Below are 18,835 nucleotides of genomic sequence, written 5' to 3'. Positions count from 1 at the left end.
GTCTCTACTTTAAAGAGTCCTCTCCTGCTGATGTTCAGGTGTATATCAGTATGTAGTGTCTCTACTTTAAAGAGTCCTCTCCTGCTGATGTTCAGGTGTATATCAGCATGTAGTGTCTCTACTTTAAAGAGTCCTCTCCTGCTGATGTTCAGGTGTATATCAGCATGTAGTGTCCTCTACTTTAAAGAGTCCTCTCCTGCTGATGTCCAGGTGTATATCAGCATGTAGTGTCTCTACTTTAAAGAGTCCTCTCCTGCTGATGTTCAGGTGTATATCAGTATGTAGTGTCTCTACTTTAAAGAGTCCTCTCCTGCTGATGTTCAGGTGTATATCAGCATGTAGTGTCTCTACTTTAAAGAGTCCTCTCCTGCTGATGTTCAGGTGTATATCAGCATGTAGTGTCTCTACTTTAAAGAGTCCTCTCCTGCTGATGTCCAGGTGTATATCAGTATGTAGTGTCTCTACTTTAAAGAGTCCTCTCCTGCTGATGTTCAGGTGTATATCAGCATGTTGTGTCTCTACTTTAAAGAGTCCTCTCCTGCTGATGTTCAGGTGTATATCAGTATGTAGTGTCTCTACTTTAAAGAGTCCTCTCCTGCTGATGTTCAGGTGTATATCAGCATGTAGTGTCTCTACTTTAAAGAGTCCTCTCCTGCTGATGTTCAGGTGTATATCAGTATGTAGTGTCTCTACTTTAAAGAGTCCTCTCCTGCTGATGTTCAGGTGTATATCAGCATGTAGTGTCTCTACTTTAAAGAGTCCTCTCCTGCTGATGTTCAGGTGTCTATCAGCATGTAGTGTCTCTACTTTAAAGAGTCCTCTCCTGCTGATGTTCAGGTGTATATCAGCATGTAGTGTCTCTACTTTAAAGAGTCCTCTCCTGCTGATGTTCAGGTGTATATCAGCATGTAGTGTCTCTACTTTAAAGAGTCCTCTCCTGCTGATGTTCAGGTGTATATCAGCATGTAGTGTCTCTACTTTAAAGAGTCCTCTCCTGCTGATGTTCAGGTGTATATCAGTATGTAGTGTCTCTACTTTAAAGAGTCCTCTCCTGCTGATGTTCAGGTGTATATCAGCATGTAGTGTCTCTACTTTAAAGAGTCCTCTCCTGCTGATGTTCAGGTGTATATCAGCATGTAGTGTCTCTACTTTAAAGAGTCCTCTCCTGCTGATGTTCAGGTGTATATCAGTATGTAGTGTCTCTACTTTAAAGAGTCCTCTCCTGCTGATGTTCAGGTGTATATCAGCATGTAGTGTCTCTACTTTAAAGAGTCCTCTCCTGCTGATGTTCAGGTGTATATCAGCATGTAGTGTCTCTACTTTAAAGAGTCCTCTCCTGCTGATGTCCAGGTGTATATCAGTATGTAGTGTCTCTACTTTAAAGAGTCCTCTCCTGCTGATGTTCAGGTGTATATCAGCATGTAGTGTCTCTACTTTAAAGAGTCCTCTCCTGCTGATGTTCAGGTGTATATCAGTATGTAGTGTCTCTACTTTAAAGAGTCCTCTCCTGCTGATGTTCAGGTGTATATCAGCATGTAGTGTCTCTACTTTAAAGAGTCCTCTCCTGCTGATGTTCAGGTGTATATCAGTATATGTAGTGTCTCTACTTTAAAGAGTCCTCTCCTGCTGATGTTCAGGTGTATATCAGCATGTAGTGTCTCTACTTTAAAGAGTCCTCTCCTGCTGATGTTCAGGTGTATATCAGCATGTAGTGTCTCTACTTTAAAGAGTCCTCTCCTGCTGATGTCCAGGTGTATATCAGTATGTAGTGTCTCTACTTTAAAGAGTCCTCTCCTGCTGATGTTCAGGTGTATATCAGCATGTAGTGTCTCTACTTTAAAGAGTCCTCTCCTGCTGATGTTCAGGTGTATATCAGTATGTAGTGTCTCTACTTTAAAGAGTCCTCTCCTGCTGATGTTCAGGTGTATATCAGCATGTAGTGTCTCTACTTTAAAGAGTCCTCTCCTGCTGATGTTCAGGTGTCTATCAGCATGTAGTGTCTCTACTTTAAAGAGTCCTCTCCTGCTGATGTTCAGGTGTATATCAGTATGTAGTGTCTCTACTTTAAAGAGTCCTCTCCTGCTGATGTTCAGGTGTCTATCAGCATGTAGTGTCTCTACTTTAAAGAGTCCTCTCCTGCTGATGTTCAGGTGTATATCAGCATGTAGTGTCTCTACTTTAAAGAGTCCTCTCCTGCTGATGTTCAGGTGTATATCAGCATGTAGTGTCTCTACTTTAAAGAGTCCTCTCCTGCTGATGTTCAGGTGTATATCAGTATGTAGTGTCTCTACTTTAAAGAGTCCTCTCCTGCTGATGTTCAGGTGTATATCAGCATGTAGTGTCTCTACTTTAAAGAGTCCTCTCCTGCTGATGTTCAGGTGTATATCAGCATGTAGTGTCTCTACTTTAAAGAGTCCTCTCCTGCTGATGTTCAGGTGTATATCAGTATGTAGTGTCTCTACTTTAAAGAGTCCTCTCCTGCTGATGTTCAGGTGTATATCAGTATGTAGTGTCTCTACTTTAAAGAGTCCTCTCCTGCTGATGTTCAGGTGTATATCAGTATGTAGTGTCTCTACTTTAAAGAGTCCTCTCCTGCTGATGTTCAGGTGTATATCAGTATGTAGTGTCTCTACTTTAAAGAGTCCTCTCCTGCTGATGTTCAGGTGTATATCAGCATGTAGTGTCTCTACTTTAAAGAGTCCTCTCCTGCTGATGTTCAGGTGTCTATCAGCATGTAGTGTCTCTACTTTAAAGAGTCCTCTCCTGCTGATGTTCAGGTGTATATCAGCATGTAGTGTCTCTACTTTAAAGAGTCCTCTCCTGCTGATGTTCAGGTGTCTATCAGCATGTAGTGTCTCTACTTTAAAGAGTCCTCTCCTGCTGATGTTCAGGTGTATATCAGCATGTAGTGTCTCTACTTTAAAGAGTCCTCTCCTGCTGATGTTCAGGTGTATATCAGCATGTAGTGTCTCTACTTTAAAGAGTCCTCTCCTGCTGATGTTCAGGTGTATATCAGTATGTAGTGTCTCTACTTTAAAGAGTCCTCTCCTGCTGATGTTCAGGTGTATATCAGCATGTAGTGTCTCTACTTTAAAGAGTCCTCTCCTGCTGATGTTCAGGTGTATATCAGCATGTAGTGTCTCTACTTTAAAGAGTCCTCTCCTGCTGATGTTCAGGTGTATATCAGTATGTAGTGTCTCTACTTTAAAGAGTCCTCTCCTGCTGATGTTCAGGTGTATATCAGTATGTAGTGTCTCTACTTTAAAGAGTCCTCTCCTGCTGATGTTCAGGTGTATATCAGTATGTAGTGTCTCTACTTTAAAGAGTCCTCTCCTGCTGATGTTCAGGTGTATATCAGTATGTAGTGTCTCTACATGTCTCCATGCGTTAATGTTCTAAAGCTTTTTATTGTTCTCATACTGCCTGTGCTGGAGCACCTCTTTTCCCCCTCTGTCTGAAACCAGAGCCCAGTCTGCTCTGATTGGTTAGCGGCCGGATCTGTTGTGATTGGTCAACTGCTTAGAGCTGTCCCGCCCCTTAATCTATCACATACAATGTGTTGGAGCTAGCCAATAGAAGTGCGAGTGTTACATATTTCAGCCTTTGCAGACCATTGACATGCACAGAAACCTATAGAACACACTACAGGAAAGGGAAAACCCTAAGAAGCCTAATAGGGCCTCTTAAGAAAAACGAAATGTTAACATACCTGCACTATGGCCACAAATCCGTCTGAGAAGGTGCCTCTGAGGATGGCATTACGGGTCGTACCAACTAATAGTTCCTCCCCATCAACATCTGCAATGGTACGCACTGCCCCGTAGTTTTCTGGAATCTGGACAAATAATCACGTTAATCAACAAGCCTTTAATGGGACTTCCTCTGAGCCCTCCACCGACACATCACACACACATACAGCTGTGGTTCACCTCACACTCTCTCTCGGGGGCCAGGTCGGCGCTCCAGCGGATGATCTTACGGTCTTTCCCTCCCCCGCTGAGCAGACCCCCCCCCTGGAGGGTGCACAGGGTGAACACGCTGCCTTCATGGGCGCGGGTCTGTCGTATGATCTGCAAAGTCTCTGTTGGAAATGAAGCCAATTTTTCAGTGGATGGAGAGAGAACAATTATGTCAATTTGCCCATTGAGGCACTACAAGAACCTCCACACCTGGAGCAGCAGATTCAGCTTCCTCCCCTCTGCTATCACCTGAACTCTGAACAATGACAGCTTTCAACTAACCTAATACAGTTATGGGAAAAAGGTTGATATAATACATTTAACTAAAATCAACGTTCAGTTTAGTTTTTTCGGTGCTGAAAACCCAGTGATTGACTGACTTTGATGAGTGACCTCATCACTTTATTTACAACTGTCCAAATGACTACATTTTTCTTACTCATATCTATTCATATTATTTAACGCGTCAGCTAGAAACCCCTCAGACCTCTCCAGCTGTGCCTGGTCATTGATCTCATTTTGTCAGGCAGGAAATCCAAAATGTGGGATATTTCTGAGCGAGTAAAGGATGAGCCCGACAAGGTGACATTAAAACTCTGCAGGAAAAAAGTCTCTTCCGTATCCACGCCATCGGAGCGCAGCTTCCTGAACGCCGGCATCATAACAAAACACGGAGCTTAATTACACCGACGGCAATGTGTGTTCCTTTCTCATAATTGGAGGAAAACAGGAGTAAGTCAGGCAGCAGCCTAGCATTGAATCAACATATAATATATATAATAATCATTCTGACCTCAGAAAACGATAAATTAACGCTTTCATTTCATGATGAGGGCGTAATGTGCGGAGGTATTTTTGCAGACGCGCATATTTGTCTGTGTTTCTGTTTCCTGTGTAGTATTTATTGGTTTGATAATTGACTGTTTGTGCTCTCTGCTTGTTCCGACACACATTAACAGTCCTTACAGGCGTCTCTGCTGTATGAACCGCTGACTTTCTACGTGTAACATTTCATTTATATGACGAAATGTCATTATTACAGTTTAATTTAATATTTTATGTGAAGCACAACGTAACAAGCTGTTATACTAAAGTTCTTCATCAGCCTTTGAAACAGGCATAAGAAATAATAATCATATTATATATCATAAATGTGCAACGATTAGTCGACTAATCGCCTGAATTGACGACCTAGTCAAAACTGTATATTTGTACACCTGATCATGATCTGTTTATACCTCCCTATAGTGTTCATAGTTAATACATCAGTTTTTATCTGTCACAAACTTGAATAACTCACTTCTGTTTGGATACACTTGATTTTGTGCAGTACACTAACCTTTGGCTCCTTTCCCGAGCGTTTTGACGTCTGCGGCTGACTTTCCCCACGTCAGTATGTTTCCCTCGGAGTCTCCGGTCAGAACATCTCCGGTCAGACTGAACACAAAGCACTGGATGAACTTCGGCTTCTTGTGTTTCTGAAAAGATGTTTATAGAACAATACATTGATACATTGTTAGGTCTGGCGTAAAAATACATATTTGATTGAAAATACTCAACATTTCATCAATTACATTTAAATCAGATTCACAGCTTGGATTCTTCCAGATTGTTCATTTCTCTTTTGGACTTTCTCTCCCAAATCAATATGGTTATTCACAAGTTTGACTTCTCTATGTTTGACCTCAAACTGAGGAAGCTGATTCATTTCAGTTGTACTTTCTGTACAGACAATAAGGGAACTTGAATTGAAGTTTTTTTAAAAGTAATTTTTATTGAGGAACATGAAAAAAGTCAGATTTATTCAAAATGATTTAAAATTCAAAATAATACCCGTCTTATTATTATTATTATTACCAATAAGAATTAATATTAGTTGTGTGATTTTTACAGGATTTAGTTTAACTTTCTAAACGTTCAGCTTAAAATGTAATGTTTCTTTGACCAAAAAGGGAAAAAAAGAAACAGAAAAAGGGAAGATTTTTTCTGCGTTCAGGATGAATAGAAAGTGTCTTACTCCGAAGATGCCTTGCTTCTTGGTGAACTGTCCTGCACTGAGCGTCCAGAAGTAGACGTGGGACTTCCCGCAGGTGATGATGTTGGAGCTGTCGCTGAGGTTAAACTCCACTGCGAACACAGCCTCGTTGGTATTCTGAAAACACCACACACACAAACACGTGTTAGGCACAATCAGAAAGACGTGAGACAAATGAGGGTCTTTGACAGTTGTTTTTTGAATGATAAGGCTGATAGGAGTGCAGAGAAGTAATCAGGAAAAGTTGTGGAACATAAAACAATGATATAAAAGAGGCTAAAAAAGGTGATGAGATGCAGAGTCAAGTTATGATTGTCTATTCGATCATAACTATGATTGACTCCTTTCAAATCATTTTTTAATTACTATTTCACATTAATTTGAGTCATTGTTCATAATAAATATGTATTCATTTGGCTTCTAGAGCTTTAAAATCCATCTCATGCATCTATTCAATGCGGCACATATCATGATTTTAAAGTAAAAACAATGGATCCAATGTGTCAATGAATAGTTCTGGATTTTTGAGATTTGATCACATACTGTAGGATTTGTATTAAACCCTGCACTTCGCCTCAGCTTCAGAGCATTTTGGCTTCTTTAAGCTCTTGGTTTTGGTTGAAGTTTGCAGGATGCAAACTCAGAAACACTCCAAACTTCTTAAACTGTTGTAAACATGTTTGAATGGTGATATACACAGTGATAAATGTGAAGGTCTAACAAGTTATGCATATATTGCATAACATTTGAATTATTTAAAAATATTTTCATACAATCATACGTATTTGTATTCATGTGGATTAATACAGTATATATATATACAGTCTATGAGATTAATATGTGCAACAAATGTTCCACTTTACTGTTTTATGTCCTTTTCTACCCTTGGTAATGTATATATTTTCTGTTGTCAGCGTCCATAAGGCCTGTATAAAACCACACCATTATAGCGCACGGTGCAAAGTATCTATGTGCCTTACTGTATGGAAAACTGTAGTTTCCCCACAGCAGGCGCACATTGATGAGATCCTCTGGCGCGTCATAAATACGTCGGATAGTGTAGGTGCAGTCTGATTCTCAAAGCACTGCAGTCTCTTTTCCTAAGTCCTGATGAATCCTCCTATCATCTTTCCTTAACCCTGTGACGTTTCTCACAGAGGTTAAGGAATAGTGGTTAGGAAGCGGTGGTGTCGAAGTCCATAGGGACTTGGCTTGGCAACTGGAAGGTCACCAGTTCAAGTCCCGGAAAGACCAAGTGCTACCGAGGTGTCCCTGAGCAAGGCACCGTTCCCTACACTGCTCCCCGGGCGCCGTTCAAAATGGCAGCACACTGCTCCTAACACTAGGATGGGTCAAATGCAGAGAAGCAATTTCCCCACGAGGGTTAATAAAGTATATCACCAAAAAAAAGAAAGGAGCTGATTTTTGGACAATTCCAGCGCAACCCTATATTCAATATCTTAAAACTACCGCCAAAGCATGGGAGAATTGAAGGCCGACAGAAAACGTGACCTACATCTGCTGGTCCCAACACAAAGAAATCCCAAGACAAGAATAGCAGCTTTAAATGAAGGTTGTGCAACGCATATTTTCCAAAGGCCCAAAGAGAACTGCAGATTGTTTTCCTTGAGATGTTTTTTACCACCAAATGCACAGTCCTAGTGGGATGATGTATACAGTATGTACAGAAGCATCATTTGGACATAAAAAGCTCCATTCATAGCATATGGACTGTTCCACTTCAGTGCAGAGGGGAGGGGGGTGTAATTATCTGGTTCCTGCTGGATGAACTGGTGTTTATACAGTGTGGGTCAGCACTGGGTGTACCAGGACCCTCCATGCTACCAAACACCAAGTTCTTGAACGAGCCCATTCAATTCCCGACTTGAGATGATATACACGTTCAAACAGCCACCTATGCATTCCCCCTGCTGCATCACAGAACACGCACACACACACACACACACACACACACACACACACACACACACACACACACACACACACACACACACACACACACACACACACACACACACACACACACACACACACACACACACACACCACACACACACACACACACACACACACACACACACACACACACACACACACACACACACACACACACACACACACACACACACACACACACCACACACACACACACACACACACACACCACACACACACACACACACACGCACATGCACGCACACACACGCACGCACACACACAGCTGGACAAATTCATCGTATAAAATATTTACACTGTTGCCATGACAGCCGTGCTGGAATTGCTCTCAGGGAAGTTGAGGCGTTTTGGGATAAAAGCCCATAAAAGCAGAGCAGAGACACCACCGCCTCCCCCCCCCCTTTAATCTCTCCAAACAGACCTCCTTTATAAAAAGCATCTACACATTCAGCATGCAGCCATGATGGCCATTTGGAAATAAGAATCTGTCGCTGTGTTCACATTCAGAACTTCAGATGAAGGATCGCATTGTTGCTGTAGAGATTATTAAAGCCTGCGTTGGATGATCATTCCATAAATGTAAAATGTCTGCAATAAAAACTGTTAATGGAAAGGTCAAACCTTTTGGGAGCTAGGTTTGTGTTGCCAACAATCAGATGAGACAGACAAACCCCATTTTGATGCAAATAATCCAGATCAATGTGTAACGTCTAATAATGATAAGGAACACTGTTCCAATGCAATTATCAAGCATTCTGGAAAGAGGTTCTGGACACATTATCACCAAACGTTTCCGCCACACTCCCAGAATGCTCTGTATTCTTGGTGTTTCCCTGTGATTCCAAGACTTAATAACACCAAGAGAAAACTAATTGTTTTTTATCTTCTCTAAGCTGATCGTTTAATATCTGTCTTTTGGACAAACCCAGAAAGCCCCTCAATCAGTCACTGGTTAAGAAACCTCTCTCATTGTCTGGCCTTAGAGAAATGGACCTCTGCTTTAAGGGAGAACCTGATGCCTTCTATCAAAAATGGGGGACATTCATACACTTGTTGCAAGGAACTATACGACCTGGTCAATTAGTATGCAAGAGATGAATCATGAATGCTGTTTTCAGTGGGGTTTTTAGAATGATTGTTGACTGTCACATCTTTATATGTACTTGTAATTGTATTAATTTCAGGATTCATTTTTTTTAATTATTGTCACTTTGTTCTATTTATTTAATTGGATGTATTCTTCTTTGGGGGAATGTCTTTTGCTTAAAAAAATAAATGCAAATGAAAATAGTTATCAAAAAAATATGAGCCAACCTCAGCTCAAAGCGGGAAACACTATTTGAACACTATTTCTTATTAGCCACATAGCCGCAGAGGATCTTCAGAATAAGCTAAAACACAACAACAAAAGCATTATCATCGTGATTGTTATGTTTATGCATGTTTTTTGTTGTTGTTGTGTTATTTCCTGTTGTTTGCTCCTTTTACCCCTCACTACTCTGTCTCTCCTTCTCTGCAGGGCTGGGCCCTTCTCACTTCTCTTATTTTTCATTTCGTCGCTCCTCGGTCTCGGTCTCACCGGAAGTTGATTTGTCTGCGCCATCTTGAGTAGCGTCCCAATGGCCTTATTTCTGTCGGAGGACCGAGGATCGAGGAGCGAGGAGTGATAATGGAGGAGTGATAACCGAGGAACCACCAGACCATCCTCCGATGCAATCCTCAAACACTTGCCCCGCCCCCTTACTGTGTATCGCTCACTGATTGGACGATGCAGTGCATGCACTGATCTGATGCTTCTTGACATGAGAGCAGTTTCTCAGCGGAGTGAAGAAAATACATGAACCTCACAGGACTCACTCCTCAGTTTATACTGTGTTTTCTTTCAATTCATGTTTCATTTAGTTACAAATATGTGATATATCTGTTACGGCTGCTGCCTTCCTGGTTCTCTTAACTGTGTTAATGTGTGTTGCATGTAAATGAGCTGTGCGATTGCCCTGTCGTGATTGGCTGCCATCTCCTGGTCCGCCCCCTGAAGATTGTGATTGGAGCACGCAGGGCCCGACGCACTCCAATCGCAGCACACAGCCGGCGCACACCTGCTGGAGACGACTACAAAGCTGGGGACAATCATCACTCAGGAGGCTCTGCTGCGAGTAGACGCCTCACACATTTTGCTCTTGTGTTGTGGACACTTTGGACTTAAGCTATTAGACTGTGTTTAACTCGTGTAGTGTGTTTAGTGTGATTATATATGTGCTTAGTGTCGTGTTGAGATATGTGTTTAGAGTAGCGTGCATGGTGATGTGTGTTTAGAGTAGCGTGTACTGTTTTGTGCTTAGAGTAGTGTTTTCTTTTTCCCCCTTGTTAGTTGCCTTATTTAGCTGTGTTTTCTTGCAGCCTCCTTTCGTTAGTGTTGATTAGTGATTTCAGGTGTGTAAATAGGCTCACTTTTAGAGTCCTCCTTTTGTTTGGTTCCTGTGCCCTTTTGGCCCTTTTGTTTGTTCAGGCTGCATGCCTGCCATTTTGTTTCACACTGTTTTATAATAAAACCACTTATAATTATTACCAATCCCATTCTGGTTGTGTTGCTTCCCTTTGGTTCCCCTAGCCCAGTAGGGAACGTAATAATATCTGAACAACAAAGTGGTCAAAAATCATTTTCTTAATTTATTGGAAATATTTTCATGATCGCTTTTTTCGTTTCTACATTTTAAGAATGGCGTTTATCTTTTTTGAGAATGAGTTCTTATTTTATTTTATTTATTGGGGTCTACAACAGATGATACAAAGGTTTGTGTCAGTAAATGTGTGGCGGGGGGGTGTGTGGAAATAACGGGGAAAGAGCTGCTGTCAGACGATCAGCTGTGCAGCGTCATCACAAACGGACGTCGCTTCACGTGACGCTCCGGAGGAAAGGACGTCCCATTGCTCTTAAAACTAATTTCCCTGCTTCTCGTGGTTTCCTTGCGTCTCTCCATGCTTCCCTGGTGGGAGGGACTAGACGCAGGGAAACGACGCAAGTGAGGGACGCAAGGAATCCATTTAACTGACCTGAGAAGGGCCCACAGTCTCTCCTTCTCTGCAGGGCTGGTGTGTGACAGGGGGCGTGGCTGGTATTCTCCTGGCTGCAGATGAGGCACACCTGTTCCCACTCACATAACCAACCTGCTCTTTAAGAGCCTGGTCCTCACCTCACTTCTCTGCCAGAGAATGAAATGCTGTTTGTCGATCCAGAGTGCCTCTCTGCAGCCCAAGCCGAGTTTTTGTTTCGCTTTGCAGTTTTTGTGCAACTTTTTTGGCCAGGAACGTTTTCTTTCTGTTTGTTTTTGGACCTTTCTGCTACCAGCCCTGTCGACAGTACCTGCCTTGGCCTAGTTTTATTTATTAAACACCTTGAACTTTACTTTTGTCTGTCTCTGCTTTGGGGTCCAAGAATCCAAACGCCACAGTAATAAGTTAATCATGATAGCAAGAAATCACATATTATTATAGTGACTTTTTGATCAATATATTTCTACTGATCAGATGATACTGCAATGAGATATGTTTGCATTCATTTGTCATGATTACTGCAGACATATTTACTGATAGAAACTTTCTTTAAATCCAGATATTGTGTCTTAAAAAGGAAAACAATCCATTCAGTTCAAGTTACATTATACTGTCATTAAATATGGATTTAAAGAAATAAAAAGCAGCTAGGTTATCATGCAGAGATGAGGAGCGTTACAATTATTTTAGTTTTAAATGAAGCTGTTGTTAAAATGTTTTTCTTATCATTTGAAGGGTTGATATTTCTTTATTATTAACCCTGTTGGGTTCCTTTACACTGTGACCTGACTTTGTTTACCTTGACCTCTGCATGCTTGGTCCCCTTACTGCAGTCCCACACTGACATCATGTGTTCGTTAGAGTCGTCAATCACACACAGGAACGCTCCGGAGTCCTAAACACAACACCAACACAAAATCACATCACGTCAACTTAGTACCATGTAAAGTTCCACAGCACTAATTCAATCCATTATGTTCACTATTACTCTGCTATTTTTTAGCCTAAAATATAAAACTCAACACTTCCAACAGGATAATAAAGGCTGCTCAGGAAGTGTTGTGTTTCACTGACGGTACATTCACTGCAATCACAAAATGGCTAATTGGAAGTGACTAGAGAAAATTATTAAATGGAAAAATAAATCCCTCTTTGCTGCTGATAAGGTCAGGGCTGAGGAAATAACCATCAAACTGAACTGAACATGACAGATAATGGTGTTCCACTGGCTGGAGGACAGGGGGGCCTTCAGCCCTGTCCTAAATATAGGCCTGGGCTGAAGTCCAATAGTCCATTTAGCTTAGGAACCTTCCTAACGGAGTGAAATGACCCAGAAGTCCCTCAGTGGCAGCCATGATAAGAGCCGTTAGAATTCTCTAGATGATAGGAAAGGAGGTTTCAAACTTCCTTTATAACCTCCTTTAGCTTAGGAACCACTGGACCTCCCTTACCGAAAGGAGAGGAGAAAATGCTGCCCCACAATGCCTTGCGGCCGCAGCATTTGCCGTCTCACATCGTGTGCAACTCGATTTTAACAGGATAACAACTGGTGACTTCTAGAATTGTGTGAGTAACATTCTGTTTTTAGACTTCTCTGTTTCAGTGTGTGTACTCTGTATAAATGCTCTGTAGTTGATCTGACTGAAATTGTGATTTTAAATCTCAAAACCGCTACAGTATCTGTTAGGCAGAAACTTGGGACAAGTAATTTGACGGAAACCTTAAAACTGAACTAACTGACTGCTAGGGTTAACTTTGATTTAAACATTTGTAGAATACTAAGAGCTTTATTGAGTAGGTGTAACTGTATTAAGGGTTAAACTCATAACTTTATAACTTAGGGTTTAATGTAATTGTAAAACCATTGGGCCACTGAAAAGATACTATAGCAACTCAAGAGGGAGCCAGTCTAGATTTCCTTTTGAGGGCCACCAGCTGCAGAGAGTGAACTAATTAAAGGGGCGTGGCCCCACATCTGTGAGAACTCAGCAATCAGGTGTCCATTTTAGGTAGCACTTTCCTGGAGCGTCAGACAGGCAAAGACAAAGGAGTCCTGCTGGAGTAAGACTGACAAAGACAAAGGAGTCCTGCTGGAGTCACGAGGTAGGCAAAGAGGAGGCAAATCCTACTTTGATTGAGCTAAGTATCGCTGGTGTTTTATTTAATTGTTTAGCCTCTCATGCTATAATCATGTGTATTTTCTCCATTCCTGTTTATGTGTCTTCTCGCAATTATCACTGGCCCCGTGTATCTCGTAATCGACATAACCGGCCTGCTCTCGTCTATCCCACGTGCTCCACTGAGATCCAACATCTAGTTTCAGGCGGCCTGTGGAACTGCCAGTCAGCTGTTCCTAAGGCTGACTTCATCTCTGGCTACGCCTCCCTGCAGTCCCTGGATTTCCTTGCTCTCACTGAGACCTGGATTACTCCATCCAACACATCCACCCAAGCAGCTCTCTCCACTGCATATTCCTTCTCCCATACACCCAGACCCACTGGCAGAGGAGGTGGCACTGGTCTCCTGCTCTCTCCCAAATGGAGCTTTTCCCTCTTCAAGCTACCTAACTTCACTCCTTCCACCTTTGAATTCCATGCCGTCACAGTAACCCATCCTATACAGTTAACCATTGTTGCTCTCTACCGTCCACCAGGCGCCTTGGGGGACTTCTTGGAGGAATTAGATCATCTCCTCTCACACATCCCTGAAACTGGCCCTCCCGCTGTACTTCTCGGAGACTTCAACCTCCAGACAGGGAAGATAGACGAACTAACATCTCTGTTAACCGCCTTTGCTTTCTCACTGTCTCCATCCCCACCAACTCATAAAGCTGGCAATGTCCTTGATCTCATATTCTCAAGGAACTGCACTACTTCAAACCTCTCTGTAAACCCGCTCCACACATCCGATCACTTCTTCATTTCATTCTCTCTACCCCTTTCCAAACATAACAAACTCATCTCTTCTCATCCTGCACCTGTCCGCCGTAACCTTCGTTCCTTCTCCCCCTCTACCTTTGCCTCATCGGTGCTCTCAGCCCTCCCTTCCTCTGACTCGTTCCAACTCCTACCTCCAAACTCTGCTGCAGAAACTCTCCTCTCTACTCTCTCATCCTCTCTGGACTCTCTCTGTCCTCTCACATCTCGGCAGGGCTCGTCAGTCCCCTCCTGCTCCCTGGCTAAATGACGCACTGCGTGCTAATAGAACCGTCCTTCGGGCAGCAGAGCAGAAACGGTGGAAATCCAATCCATGACGACCTCCTAACCTATCAGGCTCTCCTCTCCTCTTTCTCTGCTTCGATCTCTCAGGCAAAAAGCACTTTCTTTCAAGATAAGATCCAATCTTCCTATTCTAATCCCAAAAAACTATTTTCCATCTTCTCCTCCCTCTTGGACCCCCCCCAAAGCCCCTTCCCCCTCCTCCCTTCTGTCAAGCGACTTTGTTAACCACTTTGAAAAAAAGGTTGATGATATTCGCCCTTCTTTTTCTGACTCACCTTTACTCACCGCTGGGTCACCAGACCCTCCTTTCACCCATACACTGACCTCCTTTTCCCCTCTCTCTCCAAGTGAGGTTCTTACCCTCATTACCTCTGCCCGCCCTACCACCTGTCCTCTGGACCCTATCCCTTCAAACCTCCTTCAGACTATCGCTCCTGATATTCTACCGTTTCTCACCCATTTCATCAACACTTCTCTAACTTCTGGTCACTTTCCAAACAGTCTCAAGGAGGCAAGAGTAAACCCTCTCCTAAAGAAACCCACTCTCAACCCGTCTGATGTTATAAACTACAGGCCTGTCTCTCTCCTCCCGTTCCTGTCTAAAACACTTGAACGCGCTGTCTTTAAACAACTCTCCTGTTATGTCCATCAGAACCACCTTCTGGATCCGCACCAGTCTGGTTTCAAGGCAGGTCACTCCACAGAAACTGCTCTCATTGCTGTCACTGAGGAACTGCACACTGCTAAAGCAGCCTCCCTCTCCTCTGTCATCATCCTGTTGGACCTGTCTGCTGCATTCGACACGGTGAATCATCAGATCCTCCTTCGCACTCTCCAAGAACTTGGAGTTTCAGGCTCTGCACTTTCCCTCATCACCTCATACCTCAAAGACCGCACCTACAGGGTTACTTGGAGAGGGTCTGAGTCCGACCCTTGTCAATTAACTACAGGGGTCCCTCAGGGCTCTGTTCTTGGTCCCCTCCTCTTCTCCTTGTACACAAACTCGCTCGGATCAGTCATTAGCCCGCATGGTTTTTCATACCACTGCTACGCTGACGACACCCAATTAATTCTGTCCTTTCCCCGCTCAGAGACCCAGGTCGTCGCACGCATCTCTGCTTGTCTAGCTGACATCTCTCAGTGGATGTCTGCTCATCACCTCAAGCTCAACCTTGACAAGACTGAACTGCTTTTCCTTCCGGGAAAAGATTGTCCCACTCTTGACCTAACAATCAACATCGGCACCTCTGTTGTTTCCCCGACTCAGACTGCAAGGAATCTGGGTGTGACCCTAGATAACAACCTGTCCTTCACTGCAAACATCGCTGCTACAACCCGTTGCTGCAGATACACGCTTTACAACATCAGGAAGATACGTCCCCAGCTGACCCAGAAAGCCACGCAGGTTCTGGTCCAGGCTCTCGTCATCTCACGCCTAGACTACTGTAACTCCCTCCTGGCTGGTCTACCTGCATGTGCCATCCGACCTCTGCAGCTCATCCAGAATGCAGCGGCTCGTCTGGTCTTCAACCTTCCTAAATTCTCCCACACCACGCCGCTCCTCCGCTCCCTTCACTGGCTTCCGGTAACTGCTAGAATCCACTTCAAGACAATGGTACTTGCGTACCATGCTGCGAATGGATCTGGCCCTTCCTACATCCAGGACATGGTTAAACCGTACACCCCAGCACGTGCACTCCGCTCTGCATCAACCAAACGGCTCGCTGCACCCTCGCTGCGAAGGGGACCCAAGTTCCCATCGGCAAAAACACGTGGGTTTGCTATCCTGGCTCCAAAATGGTGGAATGAGCTCCCCATTGACATCAGGACAGCAGATAGCTTACACACCTTCCGGCGCAGACTGAAAACTCATCTCTTTTGACTCCACTTCGACCAATAGAACTATTAACAAAGCACTTATATACTAATAAAGGGCTGGCTTATCTAAAGCCAGTTGAGTAGCACTTGAAATGTTTTTGCTCTATGAAACCTGATGTACTTATATGATTCTGTTTTCTTCAAGTTTGTATTTTGTTGGTCGAACGCACTTATTTTACGTCGCTTTGGATAAAAGTGTCAGCTAAATGCAATGTAATGTACAACAGTTGGCCGTTCACGGAAACAACCGATTATGACGGAGAAATGATATCATGAAAGTTACGGTGCTTATTAAGCATTTTAAAACGTATCTGGTAAGTTGCCAAAGTGCTTTGTTTTGAACGTTCATCAGTATTATAATCAAAAAGAGAAATATGAACGTTAGTTTTTACTGAAATGATCAAATAAAGTCAACATTTCACAGTCTTTACTGAGCTGTGTGGGGTTTGTTCAACTTTTAAAAGATGTTTGAATGGTGATATACACGGTGATAGATGGTAAGGACTAACGTTTATAATATATATATATATATAGTCGATTCTCTAAAGTACTGCAGTCTCTTCTCCTAAGTCCTTTTGAATTCTCCTATCCACTATCCCTTAACCCCGTGACCTTTGACTCAGAGGTCAAGGAATAGACGTTAGGAGATGATTTTTGGATTATCCGACCGCAACCCAGGTCCTGGCTGCAGTTGAGGTAAATCCTTTATAAAGTGTAATTGAGGATGTACAGTGAGTGTTTTATATTGCAATCAACTCACAGCAAAGGAAAAGGCCACGGATCCCACCCCCCTATGGAAGGTCCCCAGGCCGATCTGCTGCAGGGTGTCCAGGGTGGTGGAGTTCCAGATATAAACACAGGGCTGCAGGGGCTGACACACACACACACACACACACTTTAGTTCCATTGATCTAATATTATGAGCCAAAATATAATACTGACTGGTTGTATGCAGTCAGAAAAACATAGAGCAGGGTAAGGGTTGTTCCCAGTGGTGGAATGTAACTAAGTATGTTTGACTTAAGTACAATTTTGAGGTATTTTGACCGCAATTCTTTACTTTTTACTCCACTACATTCATTTTACAAATGTAGTGACTAGCTACTTGGCAGGTATGGATTTATAATACAGAATATGAATCTACTAATAAATCATTATGTATGTATAGGTTAAGCTACCCAGCAGTATATCAAGTCATTTATATTTTCAAAAATATGGGTCAATTAAGTATGGGCTCAGAACAGTCTCATAATACACACATGCACACAAAAGGATTCCCACTTGTATTTCCGGATCCACACTTGTGTTTTTCAATGCACACACAAATGTGTTCGTACTTGTAATTTTTTCTATCTATAGCCAATCAGATGTCTCCTCCATTCTAAGCCAATCACATGAGCGCGCCCCCACGAGGGTAGATTTCTTGCGTTCATGACGTAGCACTTCATGTACGCATTTTGCGCAGTCCGGAGCTGACAGGTCCATGGAGCCTGCCTGCAGACGCTGATCTCAGGACACCTCCACTCTCAGTACAGCGCCACTTTCCGAACAGGAAATGCACGCAAATACAAGCCTTTATATTATTAAGGTACAGCGCCACTTTCCGAACCATTGATTAATGCTTGTGTACACAAAAACGGAAAGCAAACCCGTTTTAAATGTGTGTTTCCTGTATGGCGAATACAGCTGCTTTATTTATGTCTGTATGAAATGTTATGAGTGTGGAGGGAGCAGCTACAGGTTAGCTTAGCCTAATCGATCAGTGCACTACGAACCCCCAGTTTCCAACGGGTCCGTCTGCGCCTGTGTTACGGCTGTGCCGTGTTACGGCTTCGCCGCGGCGGTCGTAAGGATTGCGGCCACTCTAGTCAATGGGTGCTATTCATGGTGCTATTCCACCACACGCGCCGTGTTACGGCTCAGACGCGTCCCAGAAGCGGCTCGGCGTAGCGCTTCTCTAAAATTAGGATGAATCCTATTTTTGCCACGGCGCAGCCGTAACATAACGTCGGGCAGGCAGCCCCCCCTCGCAGGAAGTGGAAAGGTGAGCATCCGGGCCAGGCCCATCCCCCACATATACTAATTTAGCAGACCCCCCTCCTTCATCACAACACCTCCACTACGATACGCACAATGGACGACGAGGTTTTCATCATGGAAGTGGAAAAACACACTATTTGGTGGTATCCCTATCAGGAGTCACCTTGCCATCTTTATCCACCCCCGCAGTCTGTCCAGACGCCACACGGACCTTGTCAGGGTGGAGGGTAAGACTGCAAGAAGAACAAGAAATGATTTAACTACATAACAAAAATAAGTTGTAAATGGCTCTAAGATAAAACCCTATTCAAGTATATGAATAGCGAAACAACATTTTTGTATCTCTGTTTTGGTCTCCAACAACTCCTAAAAAACGTTGTCTCTTTAGCTTCTAAATGCTTCTCTGGGTACACCTTGTGTTTGTCTGTCTAAATCTTCATGTTGCTTAAATGGGTTTGATGTTGTGTTGAGAGATAGCTGTTTCTACCAATTGGGGAACCAATCAGAGCTTTGAAGGCGGGATTAAGAGTGGGGAAGAAATTGTCTTTCAAGCTATCTTCTTAATTGCATCAATATCAAATATTGAGAGAAAATAAAAACTGCTTCTGTAGCTGTACAAGTTGTTTTAAGTCAATCAACCAAAATAACAACTATTAAATGTACATATTTTT

General features: G+C 43.1%; 1 protein-coding gene across 3 annotated transcripts in view; it reads right to left on the bottom strand.

The window, feature by feature from the left end:
* Positions 1-18,835, bottom strand: part of eml3 (EMAP like 3) — a 76,484-nt gene that overhangs the window by 7,197 nt on the left and 50,452 nt on the right. For all 3 annotated transcript variants that reach the window (XM_034224837.1, XM_034224839.1, XM_034224838.1), the window contains 7 exons: positions 18,328-18,397; positions 16,885-16,995; positions 11,825-11,920; positions 5,977-6,111; positions 5,299-5,437; positions 3,930-4,081; positions 3,710-3,835 (listed from right to left, as the gene is read on the bottom strand). In XM_034224837.1, the coding sequence (XP_034080728.1) occupies positions 3,710-3,835; positions 3,930-4,081; positions 5,299-5,437; positions 5,977-6,111; positions 11,825-11,920; positions 16,885-16,995; positions 18,328-18,397 (829 nt within the window). The remainder of the gene's footprint in view (positions 1-3,709; positions 3,836-3,929; positions 4,082-5,298; positions 5,438-5,976; positions 6,112-11,824; positions 11,921-16,884; positions 16,996-18,327; positions 18,398-18,835) is intronic.

This window comes from Gymnodraco acuticeps, unplaced genomic scaffold (genome assembly GCF_902827175.1).
Source record: "Gymnodraco acuticeps unplaced genomic scaffold, fGymAcu1.1, whole genome shotgun sequence".
Taxonomy (NCBI): domain Eukaryota; kingdom Metazoa; phylum Chordata; class Actinopteri; order Perciformes; family Bathydraconidae; genus Gymnodraco; species Gymnodraco acuticeps.
This window is presented reverse-complemented; position numbering and strand designations above follow the sequence as displayed.